The following is a 19926-nucleotide window of genomic DNA, read 5'->3' on the forward strand; positions in this document are numbered from 1 at the left end:
GCAAACTAGAAGACTCACATAAACACAAAGCAGCAGAAATTTATCAAACTTGACAGCAGTACAGTACTCGATTTTTAATAAATTCTTCCACTGCTCAAATCGAAAAGTGTTCAACTAATGAAAGTTAGATAACAACCTGGGGAACATGCACAAAAATTGGCTTCGCAAAATACTGTTCTGGCTATTTTTGGGAATTTTTTCGGTAACAGTCCAGAATCTGTTTTCAGGCAGCACTTCCCCAAATATCATCTCCCTCTCATTAGAAAACCACTCAAACAAACTAAACAAGTATGTACAAGTATCCAGCAACCATAATATGCAAAGAATGAGTGATTCCGGTATACCTCCCCCCAAGCTTAGGCTTTTGGCCTAAGTGGAGTTCAATCCCATCGAGGCCATGAGGTAGCATCTCCGTAGTACGACGAAGATGGATCATATTCCGGGTATGTGCTAGAAGAAGCACCCGGATACGTGACTGTGTAGTCGTAGGAGGGCTCGGCGTCTTCGGAGTCATGCTGCTGGTGGAAGTCTTGTATCTTCATATTTTCCTCCACCTCCTCCTTAGTGCGCGACCATGGTTGCTTGTCAATACTGAACAAACCTGGCTGGGGAAGAGGAATTTACTTCTCATCCCCGTCAGCAAACAACATTCTATAGACCATATTATCTAAAGTGGAATCAGCGGTAACAAAATGATGGCTTTTCATAGCAGCAATATCAAGTCTCCTAGGGGTTAATGGCACATCATTAGAATCAAGAGGAAGTCTCAAATGTGTTAAAATGCGTAATGCAATAGTTACTCCAAAAATAGGCCCCCTGTTAGATAGGCGGCGAGCAATAAGGGAACCAAGATGATATGATGTCTGTCCAGTAAGTGCAGCATTCAAGAAAGCAAGATGATAGCTAGAAATATTGCTAGTGTTCTCCCTACCAAGAATGCTAGTAGCAATGTAATAGGCAAAATACTTAATGGCGGGGAGTTGGATGTTCCTTATCTTGCCACGCTGAATGGTGCGACAATCATCATCAGTGATCCCTCGATAGAGCTCCAACAGGTCCCGGGGGTTGTCATCAATCCTCCTTGCTGTACCTACAGGGGCAATATCCAATGCACGACAAAATTCTTCCAACTCCATAGTAATAGGATTACCATAAATCTTGAATGCAACTGTCGGCCCATATTGCTTGTTGTGGAACTTGAAGCACTCGACGAAGATTTTGGTGAGCATGTAGTATTGCTCCCTTTCATCTCCCACATAGGCGGCTAAGCCCGCCCTGTTGATAAGGGTGAAGAAATCATCCAATATCCCTGCATTTCTCAGAAAATCAAAACATGGGAAGGACGAAGCATTAGGAGCCCCATTGTCTTCTTCGGACACGAAGCTTGGCGCGATGATATCCTCATTGTACGATCGCCTAAGCCGGGTGGCGGTCCTAGAAGGCCTTCCGGTGCTGGTTGTCCCTCTCTTGAACAATTCTCCAAAGTTGAAGTTCTTCATCCTCCTTTCTGAAACTTTTCAATACACAATATAAAATTTGATTTGGTGACATATAATCAAGGGGAACTACTATAGGAACTTGCTAGCGTACTAATCATGCATCAAAACTAGTTTATACAACTTAGAACAAGCATGCAAGCTCACTAAACATGTTACCTACTGCAGCAAAATATTCAAGATATACTCAACCAAACAAAATTCTACTTGGATAGGCGGAGGAGTCACATACCGGAGAGCAAATGTGCCAAATTTCAGACAGAAGAGATCGAAAAATCCTGAGCTCTTGAGCAAAAACGCGAGTGAGAGGAAGCTGGTGTCGATTTTTTCGGGAGAGAGAAGAGTCTAGGAGGAAGAGATGCTGAAGTGGGGCAAAGGGGGGCCCACACGCCAGGGTGGCGCGCCCCCCTTCCATGCCGCGCCGGCCTGTGGTGTGCCACCCTGGGGTGCCCCACAGGTCATCCTCTGGTGCTCCCAGGTGCATTTTCGAAAAATAGGACCAACGGTATAATTTTTGTGAATTTTTGAAAACTTTGAAAAATGCACATTTCTGGGTATTAAGTTTATTATTACTGGACAGGATTTTTTTTGAAATATCTAATTAACTAAGGAACTTTGCAAATCAAAAGTGCTACAGCAAATAAAACAAGTGGAAGAAAAAAGAGATGTTGTTTACCTCCCCTATGCATATAAAAGGTATTCGTTAACAAGGTTGATCAAGTCTTGCCACCGAATAAATTTTACATAGCATATGAAGAAATAAACCTCAAATCAATCATGTTACCTTGAATTGTATTGATATGGATCCAATCATAAGATTTTGATAACCTTGTTTAGGCTCATATATTGGACAATCAATAGTTCCAACTTTGATAGTTCTCACATTAGAAATAGTATTGACTCCACATACTTTATCAATCCTCTTGGGGAAATAAACTGTATGCTCCTTATCATCAACATTGAAAGTAACATTTCCTTTATTGCAATCAATAACAGCCCCTGCAGTGTTAAGAAAAGGTCTCCCAAGAATAATAGACATATTATCATCTTCAGGCATTTCCAACACAACAAAATCAGTTAATATCAAGCAGTTATTAGTAACTTGAACAGGAACATCCTCACATATACCAACAGGAATAGCAGTAGATTTATCAGCCATTTGCAAAGATATATCAGTAGGTATCAACTTATCCAAATAAAGCCTCTTATAAAGAGAAAAAGGCATAACACTAACACCGGCTCCCAAGTCACATAGAGCAGTTTTAACATAATTATTCTTAATAGAACAAGGAATAGTAGGTATACCTGGGTCGCCCAACTTCTTTGGAACTTTGCCATTAAAAGAGTAATTAGCAAGCATAGTGGAAATTTCCTCATTGGGGATTTTCCTTTTGTTAGTAACAATATCTTTCATATACTTTGAATAAGGAGGCAATTTAATAGCATCAGTCAAAGGGATTTGCAAGAATAAAGGTTTCATCCAATCGCAGAATTTATTATAGTGTTCTTCTTCCTTTGATTTTAGTTTCTTAGCAGGAAAAGGCATTTGCTTTTGCACCCAAGGTTCTCTTTCATTACCATGTTTCTTAGCAATAAAAACTTCTTTAGTATGCTTTTTATTTTTATCATGCTTGTCAGGTTCATCTTCAACTTCTTCTTTATCAGAAGCATCTTATCATTATCATTATCATTATCATGTTCATTACCACTTTCAGTTTCAGCATCGGAAATAGAAATACTATTAGGATCATTAGCAGGTTCAGAGGATTCTACAACATTTTTATGTTTCTTCTTCTTTTTCTTCTTAGAAGGAGCGCTAGGTTCAATGCGTTGAGAATCTTGTTCAATTCTTTTGGGATGCCCTTCAGGATATAGAGGATCCTGGGTAGAGACACCACCTCTAGTTGTTACTTCATAAGCATGTTTCTCTTTAGAATTATTATTTAGCAAGTCATTTTGCACTTTAGTGAGTTGATCAATTTGAGTTTGAATCATTTGAAAATGTTTAACAAGCATCTTAACATCATTGGAGGTTCTCTCCACAATATCATGCAAATTGCTAATAGCTTGAGAATTTTCCATTAGATGATTCTCTACTCTCATATTAAAATTTTCTTGCTTAACAATATAATTATCAAACTCATCTAAGCATTGTGCAGGAGGTTTTGAATACGGAATATCTTCCCTAGTAAAGCGTTGAAGGGAGTTTACCTCAATCATGGGTGAAGGGGGAATTATCTCACATATATCTTCTATGGGAGGTAGATTCTTCACATCTTCGGATTTAATACCTTTCTCCTTGAGAGACTTCTTAGCTTCCCTCATATCTTCATCATTCAATTCAATTAAACCCCTCTTCTTCAATATTGGCGTTGGAGTTGGTTCAGGTGTATTCCAATCATCATGATTCCGGCTTATTTTAGCCAATAATTCTTCAGCTTCGTCTGGAGTTCTTTTCCTGAAAACACAACCAGCACAACTATCCAAATATGCTCTAGATTCAATGGTTAGTCCACTATAAAATATATCAAGTAGATCATTCTTTTCTAAATCATGTCCAGGCCGGGCTCTGATAAGAGAACAAAATCTTGCCCATGCTGCAGGCAATTTCTCTTCATCTCCCTGGTCAAACCTATAAATTCTCTGTAAAGCCGCATGTTGAGCACTAGCAGGAAAATATTTTCGAAAGAAAACATCACGCAAATCAGCTGGACTTTTAATAGAACCAGGAGGCAAATTATTATACCAAGTTTTAGCATCATCCTTTAATGAGAAAGGAAAATTTTTAATGACAAAGTAAGTACGCATCTTGTCATCATCAGAAAACAAGCTACTCATAGAAGAAAGTTCATTCATGTGTTCTACAGCACTTTCTTTTTCAGTACCACAAAAGGGGGCTTTCTCTACAATAGCTATATGAAATAGATCAAGAGAAAAATCATAATCTTTCTCCTTAATGCATATAGGAGATGTGGCAAATTCAGGATCAGGAGATAGCTTATGTCTAACAGTATATTGTGTAAGAAACTTTTTAATGTTTCTTGCATCAGCAGTAGCATTGCATCTATTAATTAAATCATCATTAAGCTCCACATAATCTTCATCAGGATCATCACTAGAATAATCAAGTTCAGGTGAACTAACATGTGTAGTGGCATTTTCATTAGGAGTTTCAGCATTTTCAATTTGTCTAGACCTAGCAATTGTAGCATCTAGAAAGGATCCCAATGAACCACTATCATCAAGCACAGCAGAAACATTATCAATATTATGAGAATTTTCAGATTCAGCAGAAGTACCACCAAGCGAAGCTTGTGGCGGTGAAACAAGTTGACTTATCACAGATGGTGAATCAAGAGTAGCAGAGGTACTCAGAGTTGTACCTTTTCTTGTAGTGGATGATAATATGGCGACTTTAGGATCGCGAGATTTACCCATGATGGAGAATTTGCAGCGAACAATATCAATCCAAGTGAACTTCCAAATAAAGCTATGCTCCCCGGCAACGGCGCCAGAAAACAGTCTTGATGACCCACAAGTATAGGGGATCGCATCAGTCTTCGCGGGAAGTAAATCCCAATTTATTGATTCGACACAAGGGGAGACAAAGAATACTTGGAGGCCTTAACAGCGGAGTTGTCAATTCAGCTGCACCTGGAAACAGACTTGCTCGCAAGAGTTTATCAGTAGTAACAGTTTTATAGCAGTAGCAGTAGTGAAATAACAGCAGCAGAGTAACAAAGATAACAGTAGTGATTATAGTAAACAGCAGGATTAAAATACTGTAGGCACGGGGACGGATAACGGGCGTTGCATGGATGAGAGAAACTCATGTAACAATCATAGCAGGGCATTTGTAGATAAAAATAGAACGGTGTCCAAGTACAAAGCAATCAATAGGCATGTGTTCCAATTATAGTCGTACGTGCTCGCAATGAAAAACTTGCACAACATCTTTTGTCCTACCAGCCGGTGGCAGCCGGGCCTCAAGGAAATCTACTGGATATTAAGGTACTCCTTTTAATAGAGTACCGGAGCAAAGCATTAACACTCCGTGAACACATGTGATCCTCACATCACTACCATCCCCTCCGGTTGTCCCGATTTCTGTCACTTCGGGGCCATCGGTTCCGGACAGCGACATGTGTATACAACTTGCAGGTAAGACCATAAACAATGAATATCATGATGAAACAATAACATGTTCAGATCTGAGATCATGGCACTCGGGCCCTAGTGACAAGCATTAAGCATAACAAGTTGCAACAATATCATCAAAGTACCAATTACGGACACTAGGCACTATGCCCTAACAATCTTATGCTATTACATGACCAATCTCATCCAATCCCTACCATCCCCTTCGGCCTACAGCGGGGGAATTACTCACACATGGATGGGGGAAACATGGCTGGTTGATGGAGAGGCGTCGGTGGTGATGATGGCGATGATCTCCTCCAATTCCCCGTCCCGGCGGAGTGCCAGAACGGAGACTTCTGGCTCCCGAGACGCAGTTTCGCGATGTGGCGGCGTTCTGGAGGCTTTCTGGCGACTTCAACTTCTCCCCGTGCGTTTTCAGGTCGAAGGCAATATATAGTCCGAAGGAGGGCGTCGGAGGCCGACCGAGGCCGTCACACCATAGGGCCGCGCGGACCCCTCCTGGGCCGCGCCGGCCTATGGTGTGGGGCCCTCGGGCCTCCACCTGGCTTGTCCTTCTGGCTCCGCCAATATTCTGTGAAAATAGGGCCTTCTGCATAAATTCCGAGGATTTTCCTGAAAGTTGGATTTCTGCACAAAAACGAGACACCAGAGCAGTTCTGCTGAAAACAGCGTTAGTCTGTGTTATTGCATCCAAAATACACAAATTAGAGGCAAAACAATAGCAAAAGTGTTCGGGAAAGTAGATACGTTTTGGACGTATCAGTTATCATCTATCTCGAATCTCTAGTTATTATGCATAGAACGAGCTTTTGGTCTAATCTTTTAACTTTATGCAGGACCTGAAGCTGTAATGTTGGACTATGACATTTCCATGCTGGTTATAAGTTTTATGAGTCGCAGCCTGCACTTCAACGCTTCTTCAAGACAGCAGTGATGAAGCTTGAAGTTTTGAAGATAACAATTTATCTTCATGTTATGTTTGTCCGAATTTTGAATTATTGTGGGGTGTGAGCATTTGGAAACTGTGCACATGTGTGATGTAATGGCTTAACTTAAACCAGTACCATTTGTGTGTTGTACGTTGGACATGATCACATGAACTTGGACCTAATCACATGGATCTATTTTATGTGGCTTTGTGTTGTTATGTCTATTTGAGCCTATAGTATCTATGGATGTGAACTGTGAACATATATTGATTTGCCGTCAACTTATATAGCTACAGTGCTAGAGAAATGCTGTTAAATTTTTCTTTTGTCTGAAAGTTGATGTTGGGGATGGGTAACCGCTGATTATTTGTTAAGTGTTAACCGGATGGTCATGGGGATGGTATAAAAATTAGCTATGGGGATGGGAATTTTTTTTATAACAGAGGAATATGGTTATGGTTGAACAATACCCAGCGGTTAGTTTCCCATCGTTGCCACATGGAATCTTGTCGGGAGCTCGGTGCCACCTTGGAAGGAAATAACTTGTTGGCGCGCGCACTCTAGGAAGTTCTCGTTTCGAATTGAGGAATTCAATAACGGGCTCGGCCCAGCAAACTGCAGCTCAATCGATTCGTATTCGTTGTGGAAGCACATGTCGCTAGGTCTGCTCGTTTTAACCTTGGACGGTGCTTTTCGTAATCGCTCCCAGATACTCAAAGATATGTTCCTTTTATTCTGAAAATTAGTTTCATGAAGGCTCTTATTCTCGGGTGTATTTTCCGTGTTCTATGTGTTGTTCTCTGTTGTTCCCTAATGTATAGTCCGTTGTTCCTTTTTTCTAAAAATAATTGAATGGTTCACACCCAAAGGTTATTCCAATGTTTGGTCGAGAAATGGAATGGAACGAGCAAGTTCCTCAAAAGATAATATCCCCCTATGTAGAATACACTCATTTCTCAAAATCGGTGGAATCTCTTCGTTCCTCTATGCTAAAACCACCCAATGCTGACCCTCCTCCATTATTCTCTTGCAACTCTGTTTGCTAAATACACCACAGACTTGTTCACGTCTTCTACTCCCAGAATTTGTGACATTTCACTCTAACCTGTTTTTCAACTTGAGGATGGAATCAACCCGTTTCTCTTGATTGGAACCATGTCATTACAAATCAAACACATCATTAGATGATGTTACTTGACTGAGAATTTGTTAAATCTTTTTGCTGACATTTAGGCTGCTCATAGTGGAGAGTAACTTAGTCTAGTTACTCTAGTAACATATTTCGTGTTACTAGTCTAAGTTACTATCTCCATAGTGATGTTATGATTACTATCTCCATAGTGATGTTATGATAACATAGATAATTACCATCTCACTTTTTTTTTCTTTTATTGTCACATTAAAATGCCTTGGGACGTGTGATGTTACCACATATATGTGTTATCCCACTATGAGCAGTCTTAGATATGACTAAATAAAAAAATAGTACTCGCCCTCGTCATTATTTTGTCAAAGAAAAAGGAGGAAAAGACACGGCCATGCTCCCCGCGGCACTACAACTGCAAACCCCCCACTCACTGTCTCACCCGTGATTTCCTCCCCTAGCCCCCCTTCCTTCCTCCCGAATCTTCCTCTACGATCTCCCGATCGGCGGCTGCAATGGGGGGAGGGATGGAGGCGGACCTGACCCACGGCGCCGTGGAGGCCATGTCGCGGCCGGCGGCAAGGCTGCGGCCGGTGCTGCAGGTGGTGTGCGGCCCCACCGCCCGGGGCAACGGCGTGCCGCGGTACCGGGTCCTGCTCTCCGATGGCATGCACTCCCAGCAGGCCATCCTCCCGACCTCCGTCAACGGCCTCGTCTCCACCGGCCGGCTCCGCGACGGCTCCGTCGTGCGCGTCCTCGACTACGTCTCCCAGTCCGCCTACTGCGGAAGGTGACGTACCACGGATCGCTCCGCCCCCCGTCCCCACTCTGCGTCGGCGCTAGATGGATTTGCATTTTGATCTGGCTAATAATGTGTCAGAAATTATTGGGGGAAATGCTAGGGTTTGGCAAGTCCTTTTTTTTTTCTCTGCGTGGGGGACTGCGCAAGCAATAGATCTTGGTTGTACTTTTGTTGTTGGTGCATGCATGAAGGCGGCGCATTTTCGTGGCCTTACATGCCAGCCATATGTATTTTTGCGCCTGATTTTCTTCGTTAAATTGGTACCGGTATTATCAGAACTTGAGAAAAAAAATGCATGTCCTTTAAAAACTGATCTTTCCGAACTCTTAACACATTGACAATTTCTATAGAGATAAATCCTTAGATTGGTCGGTCATGGCTAATGTGACCAACAAAATACTAGAATTTTCCTCATCCATATGATGGTAGTAGTAGTATATTTTTTTTCTTATAATATTACTAAGATATGACTAACAAAAGCAATAAAGTGCCTATTGGAGACAGTGCTATTCAAGACAAGGCAACATCTATTTTTTTTAAAAAACTCATGTGAATTGCATCTTTATACACAATATGTTTCTTCTTAAACAATATACATATCCACTGCTATAATTGTTTAATTTAACACAATATATGTTTCCACTACTGCAATTGTTTAATTTTACGTTCTCCACCACTGTATCTCAGTTTGGATAATTTTATCATCAAACTAACTTCTAAAATATCGTCATTCACATCAGTACTTGCTTTTTAATTGTTACTGAGTGGATTTATATGATTTTCCTACTGTAGTTATTGTTGCATATCTAATCTTGCATCTTGTTTTGATTTATTGAGATTAGTATGATATATATGCTACCTAAACATCCATGCTTAGCTATGCGTCAGCATATTAGACCATCTCAGCATGTCAATTGATGCTTACATACTTACGTTTATGTCAATTGATCTTAATAGACTACATACATGACTCCCTTTTAAACGGAAGAGTTGACTTGATCACCGAAAGTAGGATTTCTACTTGCCCAAACTAACTTTTTATAATCAAACACATACCTGTCCCCAATACGGTAACTTTGTCTTTAGTATCTTGTAACTCTACTGGTTTCTGGCTAGTATGTGTGTTACATACCGATCGCCTTTAGTGTGTTACATTTAGCCCATGAAACTTTTCTTCTGGTAGAGCTACTTATATATGCATTTTCCATTGACAGCTGTATAAATGTTGTCTGATGTGTATTATATTTTCGATTCAGGGTCATCACTGTTATCCAACTTGAAATACTGCAAACTGAGTGCACATTGATTGGCAGTCCCAAAATTTATCAGGTCAATACGGCTCAACCAAATATCAGATCTTATTCTGGTAGCCTAAGCATCCATGGGTCAAGGACTGAGCAAGGTGTTAACGCCATATTATTTTCTCCCTTTCAGGGTCTGTTCTGCTCTTCTGTTGCTGCAAGGGAAGAACATGCCGTGAACCCATTTTATGGTCCACTGCTGACACAAAATACAACAAATGCCAAGATGCAGCAGCTTTCACTGAACTCTCATCAAGGGAAAAATCCTGTGGTTCCTCCCTTTGGTTTTAGCCTTGGCCGTCCTGACAATACTTGTGGGCGCCCTGAACAGTCTTTGTATCAGCAACAACCTCTGGTGTATATGAATAGAGGTCCTGTTGTTAATAATGACGCGCCATTTTATGTCACCCCGATTGCTGCGTTGAACCCATACCAAGGAAGATGGACAATCAAGGGCAGGGTGACTGCAAAGACTGATATCCGGCACTTTGGTGCAGGGAAAGTCTTCTCCTTTGATCTCCTTGATGCGCAGGGTGGAGAAATTCGTGCAATATGTTTCAATTCAGCAGTTGATCAGTTTTCTGAGCAAATTGTGGTTGGAAATGTGTACTTGATAACTGGAGGATTGCTTAAACCTGCACAGAAGTTCAACCATTTAAGCCATGCGTACGAAGTGGTACTGGATACTTCAGCGTCTGTAGCAATTGGCTCCAGTGATGATAGTGGCATCCCTTGGCAGCAATACAATTTCCAACTGATCAATGAAATACAAAATCTGCATAACGGAGATATGATAGATTTGCTTGGAGTTGTTACGTCAGTTAACCCTTCTGTCACAGTAATGCGGAAGGATGGTACGGAAACCCAGAAAAGATCCCTTCAACTGAAGGACATGTCTGGTTGCTGTGTGGAAATAACTCTTTGGGGGAATGTCTGTAATGCTGAAGGTCAGCTGTTGTACTCGATGTGTGTTTCTGGATTTGATCCTGTACTTGCTCTGAAAGGTGGCCGTGTCCATGAATTCAGTGGCAAAACTGTGGACACAATCAGCTCAAGCTTGTTAAAAGTAAATCCGGACTTGCCTGAGGCAGAAAGGCTGGTGCAGTGGTACATAACTGAAGGAGAATTTGGTGTTTGTACTTCTTTATCTCAGGAAATCTTAGTCGTGAACAAAACAATTGCACATATCAAGGAAGAAGCTCTAGGGCGATCAGATAAGCCAGATTGGATAACTGTTGAAGGTACAATTTCACACATCAGCACCGAGAGGTTTTCTTATCCATCTTGCACCAGGGAGCTTGATGGTAAGCGCTGCTACAGAAAGGTTACTCATAATGGTGATGGGACGTGGCATTGTCCCAAATGCGAGCAGAGCTCTCAAAACTGCGAGCAGAGGTACTTGTTGCAGTGCAAGATTGAGGATCGCACTGGGACAACCGTTGCTACTGCATTCCAAGCGGCTGGCGAGGAAATACTTGGCCTCACAGCACAAGAGCTTTTCACGATAAAGAATGTGTCTCAAGATGCCGCACAATTCGCAGAAATAATAAAGAGGGCCTGTTCTCAGCTATACCTATTAAAGCTGAAAATCAAGGAAGAAGTCTATGGTGACGAGATGCGTGTGAAAGTCAGCATCGCTAAAGCTGAAAGATTGGATGTCACCCTGAAACAGAGTTCTGTTCCCAGAGCATCTCATATCCTTTCAGATGATGGCTTAGGCCTGAGGGCGGCGGTGAGTGTGCGGAACTGCCCCGCAGTCATGGATATGCAGAAACCAGCAGCTGGAGGGGGCTTCGCTGCTAGTTCATGCTGTTATAGGCCTCCTAACGCTGGCTCAGACCCATGCTTCAAACAATCAAACCTGGTCAGCCTGAGCACATCCCCAGAGAGTTTCCACGGAAGGCTACATGTGATGCCTCTTCAGCAGGCACCACCACCTTCAGATGTGATCAGTCTTGGCCATTATTCACTAAAAAATGGTCGGCCTGGGCACTTCGCTTGACTGTCTAGCTCAGGCTAGTGCCCACCAGCGAGAGGCTTGTGGGAATGGTGACGCGTCAGGAGGATAAGACACTCGTATGTTGGTAATCTTCGAACTATATTATGCCGATCATGTAGCATCTTTGTTCGGTTTAAGTCGTGCTTTGTAGTCTCTTAAATCTACCTCCTGTGTGAGACAGCTATTGTTCGCTAAGTACCTTCGTCTGGACCTTGTATTGAGCTTTAATCAGCCCGTGCATTAAGTACGTATCTGCAATTCTGATATTTGTGGTTTGAATTGCTTGTTATTTTTCCTCCGCATACCTTAGCCCAATGTCTTTAGGTAGGCCACTTCGCTTTGTGTTGTCTGTCTGCTATGCGTTTGTAGTGCTTGTTCTGTGCACTTGTCTTCTTTTCTGTATTCATTGTACCTTGTATTATGATTGTGTATCGGTTTCTGTATTCATTGTACCTTGTATTATGATTGTGTATCGGTAGGCCTGGATGTCTTGTCGATGGCCTATGATCCACGTTCGAATTATCAGAAGTTGCGTGTAAAATTGTAGATACTAGAAACTGATTGTTCTTTTTGAAAGGAAGACAAAAGCTATGCCTTATTCATTAATTAAGAAGAAAGTGCACAATTTTTTTAGAGGAAAACTGGGCAATTTAAAGATTAATGTCTTTGTGAGCGAAGCATCACACGAACTAGCATGAACCGAATCCTGCCAATTTTCAGTTTCTATGCCTCAAGTTCTTGACAAAACAATGTGGTCAACAATTTTGGATCCAAGGTTTAGAAATGTTATCTACATGGCAAAATCTTCAGAAATTCGAATACGCAAACCAATTGCACTCAACTCTAATGTTGGTCCAGACACAAGTTTTTTTTTTTTTTTTTAGAAAATAGGGCATATTATGGATGTAGTACGCACTATAGCATACAACATGCAATCTTTTTTTAAAAAATATTATAACTTGTACCCTACATATTCAGGAAATGAATGGCCAAATTGCCCCGAGAGACTATGCTCTAGTAAATAGTGATCCAGCATAACAAACCATTCAAATACGCAAACCCATTGCACTCAACTCTAATGTTGGTCCAGACACAAGTTCTTTTTAGAAAATAGGGCGTACGCACTATAGCATACAGCATGCTTTAATTTTTTATTATTATAACTTGTGTACCCTACATATTCTGGAAATGAACGGCCAAATTGCCCCGAGAGACCATGCATGCTCTAATGAATAGTGATCCAGCATAACAAACCAGTCACCGCGCCAGCACAGGATATAGCAGCGTCAATTTTTCTCTCCAGTTCCGTCAGATGACAAATAGTAGCATGCCATAAAGTTAGGGTACACATAAATATAGCTAAAAGATCACAACAGGAAGAGAATCTTCTGCAATTATTCATACACAGATACATGAAAGCTGCAACTATGTGCATATACAGAATTACAGATACAGTTAATCTTTCCACTGCACGTAACATCTACGGATGTATACACAATCACAAAGCACCTGGGAACTCTCTAGTGAGATATTCAGTCAATTCCGATGATCGATTTCAAGAATCGGAGTTTTGCATTGAGCTCCATCAGGTGGTCCGAGGTATCACTTGAGCCGACAGAGGGTTCCACACCCACGAATATGTAAAGGCCCGCCAGCTCCCCTTCCAGTGTTGGAGAAGGCACAGCTCCGTACCCAGTTATTGTTCTTAGAGCGTCAAGTTGTTCCCTCAACTCTTCTTCGGTGTAGCCAGCCTGGTCGAAACAAGGAGAAGCATGATTAGAGAGGAAAAAAATAGTGCACAAATATGAATCATGCTAGACATAGATGTCATTCAGTTTAGCAAACTGTCCTACAGACATCCAGTTGATATCCCTAACCCGGTGACAGGCCACCATGGGTATCAGTTAGCATTTCCGGGCATATCACTGGTACACCTTATAATACTCTTTCTCTTGTGTTGCAAAATTTATTAGATTATTATTGTGTCCATGCTCACATAAAACATCGCTTTAGTTTTTTAGGTCCTTATCTGAAGGTGCAAAGCCACAGTTAATTTTAGTCTTCTGAAAAATATTGTTTATAGTTTGCATCCAGCAGTAAATACAGAAATGTCATTCTCCCGTGCACGGGACGGTCCTTATCTGAAGGTGCAAAGCCACAGTTAATTTTAGTCTTCTGAAAAATATTGTTTATAGTTTGCATCCAGCAGTAAATACAGAAATGTCATTCTCCCGTGCACGGGACATCCCGTGCACGTGGTTGCCGTCCAATTTGCTTTCTTTCCTGCTTTAAGATCCTTGATATAAATAATATTAGTTTTATTATGTTTCGAATGTCTGAAACTTAATGATTTTTGACGAAACCTAATGTTTTCGTGCACGGGACAATCGCCGCTCTCGCAGTGAATAGCAGACTATGTCTCGGCATACATAAAAGAACATTATAACTAAGCATAAATATTTGGTTCAAAGACATGTATGAAGTACTGACATATTACATATATTACATTGTTCTGGTGGTCTGTTGCTATTCTAAGAAAGGATGTTATTAACATGCCATGTATCTAACATGCCATGTATCGTAAAGTAGCATATCATTATTTCAATATAAGTAAAACATGTCTGATCATTTTTGTCCAGTTGTAAAAATAATAATCAGGCAGGCAAGTTTATGATGATTGTTTGTAGATCCTACAGACTTGTAGTGGCTCGTTACACAGTTGTTTACTTAACAAAACAAAGGAATGTTTACCAGTGTCCCAGACATGCTATATAGGTAGTCCATATAACAGAAATTCTTGTAGCCACTGTTTGACAAAATCCTACAGATATTCTAGTTACTAATTAGCGGTAACAAACACATACGTGTTATCGGCTCACCTCACCCCCAGTCGCCGCAGCAGCAACAATGTCGACTTGCACACGAACAATTTCCCCAGCAACAGGATCTGCTGGTGAGTCATGAGCCGCAAAGTTACCCGGTGGCAGCACCTCACTTTCAGGTGCTGCAATACCAATAATCTCCACTTGTACATCAACCACTTCGCCCTTAACAAGATCGGTATTACTATTAGCTTCTTCCATCAACTCCTGAACTGCAACTTCAAATCCTTCCTTGCTCTGAGCCACATCATCTTCACCACCCAGCACTGGAACTGATGATTCAGAGACAAAAGAGCCTCGCGGTGGCATGTCCTCGGTAGAGTTCTTTTCCTCTATTGCCATGCTCTTCTCATTTTTTACCTCACCAACATGTGCAGTTTCTGCAATCGCCTGTGACTCAAGAGCCGCAAGGCTACTCAGTGGCAGTACCTCACTTTCAGGCACCACAGCATCAACAATGTCGACTTGCACATCAACAATTTCTCTGGTTTCAGGATCAGCCGACGACTCACTGGTCGTAAGGTTACTCGGATGCAGCACCTCACTCTCAGTCTCAGGTTCAACAGCAGCAGCAATGCCGGCATACACATCGACAATTTCCCCTGTAACAAGATCCATCCTACATGATGGCAGCGCCTCACTTTCAGGTGCTGCAATCGCAATAATCTCCACTTGCACATTATCCACTTCACCCATATCAAGATCTGTATTACTATCGGCTTCTTCCACTACCCCTTGCACTGTGACTTCAAATCCTTCCTTGCTCTGAACCACATCATCTTCACCACGGAACACCGAAACTGATGATTCAGAGACTATGAAGTCTCGCGGTGGCATGTCCTCGGTAGGCTTCTTTTCCTCCATTGTGATGTCCTTCTCTTTTTCATCCTTGGTATTCAATGGAAGTGAATATGGAGCTAAATTCTGTGCAGAAAATTCACCTTCTCCCTTTTGCCGGACCACACTGCCTTTGTCACCTGACGCCAGAACATGTGATTCAGGGAAATAGAAGCCTTGCGACACAGTCTCCTCGGTTGATTTATTTTCCTCTGTAGTTCTGCCATCATCTTCTTCTTTTTCATTCCAATTCTTTGATTGAAATGATTGTTGGCCTGAACTCTGCACTGAAAGTTCACCTCCTCCCTTCTTCTGGACCACATTGTCGCCGCCACCCGATGCTGGCACACCCGATGCAGGGAAATAGAAACCCTCGGACACCATCTTCTTCGTAGCAACATTCGGTGGTGACTCACGTGCCACAAGGTTACTCGGTGGCAGCATCTCACTTTCAGGTGCTGCAACAGAAATAATCTCCACCTGCACATCAACACTTTCCCTGGTAACAGGATAAGCCGGTGACTCACTAGTCGGGTGCAGTACCTCACTCTCAGGCTCTTCCGCAGCAGCAATGCCAACATCCACATCATCAACTTCCCCTGTAACATGATCCACCGGTGACTCACGAGTCGCAAGGTTACCCGGTGGCAGCACCTCACTTGCAGGTGCTGCAATAGCAATAATCTCCACTTGCACATCAGCCGCTTCGGCCATAACAAGATCGGTATTACTATTAGCTTCTTTCAACAACTCCTGAACTGCAACGTCAAATCCTTCCTTGCTCTGAACAGGATCATCTTCACCATGTAGCACTGGAACTGATGATTCAGAAACAACAAAGTCTCGAAGTGGCATGACCTCGGTAGGCTTGTTTTCCTCCATTTTCATGCCCTCCCTATTTTCATCCCCGGTGCTCGATAAAATTGAATGTTGACCTAAATTCTGTGCAGACAATTCAACTTCTCCCTTCTCCTGGACCGTATTGTCTTTGTCACTTGAAGCTGGCACACATAATTCAGGAAAATAGAAGCCTTGCGACAGCGTCTCCTCGTTAGACTTGTTTTCCTCCCTAGTATTTCCATACTCTTCTTCTTTTTCATTCTTCGATTGTTGGCCTGGATTCTGTACAAAAAATACACCTCCCTTTTCCTGGACCATATTGTCGCCATCGCCACCCGGTGTTGGCACAGGTTGTTCAGGAAAATAGAGGCCTTGCGACAGCGTCTCCTCGTTAGACTTGTTTTCCTCCCTAGTATTGACATACTCTTCTTCTTTTTCATTCTTTGATTGTTGTCCTGAATTCTGTACAAAAAATACACCTCCCTTTTCCTGGACCACATTGTCGTCATCGCCACCCGGTGTCGGCACAGGTTGTTCAGGAAAATAGAAGCCTTGTGACAGCGTCTCCTCGTTAGACTTGTTTTCCTCCCTAGTTTTGCCACCATCTTCTTCTTTTTCATTCCAATTCTTTGATTGAAATGATTTTTGGCCTGAATTCTGTACAAAAAATGCGCCTCCCATTTCCTGGACCACATTGCCATCATCGCCCGGTGTCGGCGCAGGCGTTTCAGGAAAATTGACGCCTTGTGACGGCGTCTCCTTGGCAGACTTGTTTTCCTCTGTACTTCGGCCATCCTCTTCTTCTTCTTTATTCCAATTCTTCGATTGAAATGATTGTTGGCCCGAATTATTTACGGAAATTCCACCTTCTCTTTTTTCCTGGACCAGATTATCCTCGTCTGAAAACAGTGGCTTCGCTGATGCAGAAAGACCAATGCCCCCGGGTAGCACCTCCTTTCCAGTAGACTCACTTTTCCTCATTGGTGAGTTCTTCTCTGTCTCTTCGCCACGGTTTGATGTGTATGACTCGAGGCCAGATTCTTGCACAGAAGAAAATTCACCTCGTACCTCGTCCGCAAACGCTGGCACCCGCGCTTCAGAAACACCATGATCCTGTGGCAACAGCAGCGAAGTGTCGCTGTCCTTTTCTTCACCATAGAACAGTGGAGTTGGTGATTCAGAGGCAGCAAAGTCTCGTGGTGGCATCTCCTCGGCATACCCCTTCTCCTCCATTGCCATGCCCTGCTCATTTTCATTCCCGAGGCTTGATAGAAGCGAATACTGCCCTGAATTCTGTGCAGAAAATTCACCTTCTCCCTTCTCCTGAACCACACTGTCTTTGTCACCTGACGCTGGCACACGCGATTCAGGAGAACTGAAGCCCTGCGACAGCTTCTCCTTGGTAGCCTTGTTTTCCTCTGTACTTCTGCCATCTTCTTCTTCTTTGTATTTAGAATACACGTCACCCTCTTTCTCACTCCAATTCTCTGACTGGAATGGTTGCTGCCCTGGATCCGGTACAGAAAATTCACCTTGTCCCAATTTCCGAACCTGACTATCCTCGTTCTTTGCTGATGTAGAAACAGCAAAGTCCCCCGATAGCGCCTCCTCCGTGTCGTCGCCACGGGTTGATGTGTACGAAATCTGGCCAGATTCTCGGGCAGAGTACTCACCTTCTACCGCCTTCCCCCCCGCATTGGCGGCCGAGGACGCTTCAGGGAAACCAGGATGCCTTGGCAGCAGCAGGGGAGTGCCCCTCTCGTCTTCCCCTCCCCGCGCTGTTTCAGCACTGAAATTGCCGAACGGGGGAGCGTCGCGGAAGTAAGCTTCTGAAGCGTCGAGGAACTCTTGCTCCACGCCGCCGTCGAATTCTTGGCGGCGGTGGTGGTACGGCTGCGAGGGCGGTTGGCAGGCACGGAGGAGCGCGCGCGTGAGGTAGTCGGTGGCGGCGAGGCTGGCGAGGTAGGCGGCGAAGGGGACGGACAGCGCGACGCCGGCGGCGGAGAGGACGACGAGCGGCGGGAGCACCACGGGCGCAGCCGTCATGGCGGCGCCGGCGAGGGCCGCCTTCCGGGCGAAGTCGCATCCGCAGCGGAGCAGGCGGCAGGCCCAGCTGCCGTCACCGCCGCCGCCTGGTGACCGGGGGTTGTCGTCAGTGAGGCGGTCGTGGTTGTGGATGCTGGCGGGTTCGAGTTCGACCTCGTCGGGATCCATGGTCGCGCGCGGACGAGGCTGAGCTCGGTCGGAATGGTGCTGCGGGCGGCGGCGGGGTTGGGTTGGGCGGTGAGCAGACGGGGGTTTTGGGCTGTGACGTACTGCTGCTCCAGCTCCAGGCGCGCGTGGAAAGACGACGGGGACGCGTGTGCACGAACGTGTCGAGCTCGCTCCATTTCATGCATGCAGTGGCGGCCGGCGCAATCTGTTTGTTGGCTGGGCCGGGAAGCTAAAAGCTTGTTGGGCCTCTACCAGAGAGAGTGGAGGGATTGTTTCCTGTGCGGGAGATGCGAATGGGAACTGGGAAGTGCTTCGAGGAATAGTCCCACACCGCTAGCTGAGGAGCTCGAGCACCTGCTTAAAAGGAGCCGTGTCGGCGGCGACTGCGGACAGCCGGGCGCTGTCGCGGGCGCCTGTGACTCCTGCTTCACGGAGGGCGGAGCAGTTTGTGATGTGGATTTTGGGCTTGAGCCCCTGCATGATGACCCCATAACCTCGCGGCCGTCGCCTTCCTCCGCATGGAGAAGGTGGTGTTGCTCTGTGTGCTTGTGGTCAAAAAGCCCAAGCAAATATATACTCTACTATCTACTATTTATCAGCTGAAAAATCCCGCGAGGTTGTTGGGTCTACACCAAAGTGGTGTTTGGTGGTGTAGGGGTTCGCTCATCAACCAGGTTACAAACTCTTTTTCTCTATCACATTTGTACCACAAAACCTGGTTTTTTATTTACTTAATACGTGACACAGATAAACCTGGTTTTCTATTTATTTAATACGTGACACAGATTTTGTTTTCTCTATCACATTTGTAGCACAAGGCTTGGTTTCTTTTTATATAATACGTACTCACTCTGATCCTGTTTAATTGGCGAATAGTTTGTGCGTATCTAGTTGTCACTGCGTCAGGTACCCAGATTGCCGGCACAAAAAAGTGCCGGTAATTGTACCAAAAGTGCCGGCAAAGTTTTTTTAAGGCACAAAAAAAAGTGCTGCATTTATTCCAGTTGAGGTAGGTCTTTGCCGGCACTTTTCAGAAAATGCCGGCACTTTTATTTTGCCGGCACATTTCAAACTGCCGGCACTTCTATTTTGTGGTACTTTTAAAACTGCCGGTAGTATTATCTATGCCGGCACTCTTTAAATTGCCTGTAAAACCATTGCCAGCACTTTTTTAATTGCCTGTAAAACCATTGCCTGCAGTTTTTAAATTGCCTGTAAAACCATTGCCAGCACTCGTTAAATTGCCTGTAAAATCATTGCCGGCACTTTTGTTTTATGCCTTCCATATCAATTTGAGGCACTATATCTGATGTGCCATTGA

The 19926-nt window shown here is 43.6% G+C and overlaps 2 protein-coding genes across 2 annotated transcripts; one reads left to right on the forward strand and one right to left on the reverse strand.

Annotated features, from left to right (window-relative positions):
- Positions 1-8142: 8142 nt before the first annotated feature.
- Positions 8143-12111, forward strand: LOC127348046 (replication protein A 70 kDa DNA-binding subunit A). Its single transcript, XM_051374162.2, has 3 exons — positions 8143-8520; positions 9789-9861; positions 9967-12111. The coding sequence occupies exons 1-3, from the start codon at positions 8246-8248 to the stop codon at positions 11833-11835; spliced, it is 2217 nt and encodes a 738-aa protein (XP_051230122.1). The 5' UTR covers positions 8143-8245; the 3' UTR covers positions 11836-12111.
- A 1067-nt stretch (positions 12112-13178) lies between these two features.
- Positions 13179-18605, reverse strand: LOC127330574 (uncharacterized). The gene is made up of 4 exons (XM_051356739.2): positions 16812-18605; positions 16174-16652; positions 14712-16050; positions 13179-13583 (listed from the first exon to the last, which is right to left on the reverse strand). Exons 1-4 carry the CDS (start codon positions 18603-18605, stop codon positions 13365-13367), a joined length of 3831 nt encoding a protein of 1276 aa, XP_051212699.1. The 3' UTR covers positions 13179-13364.
- Positions 18606-19926: the final 1321 nt, after the last annotated feature.

This window comes from Lolium perenne, chromosome 1 (genome assembly GCF_019359855.2).
Source record: "Lolium perenne isolate Kyuss_39 chromosome 1, Kyuss_2.0, whole genome shotgun sequence".
Lineage (NCBI taxonomy): Eukaryota > Viridiplantae > Streptophyta > Magnoliopsida > Poales > Poaceae > Lolium > Lolium perenne.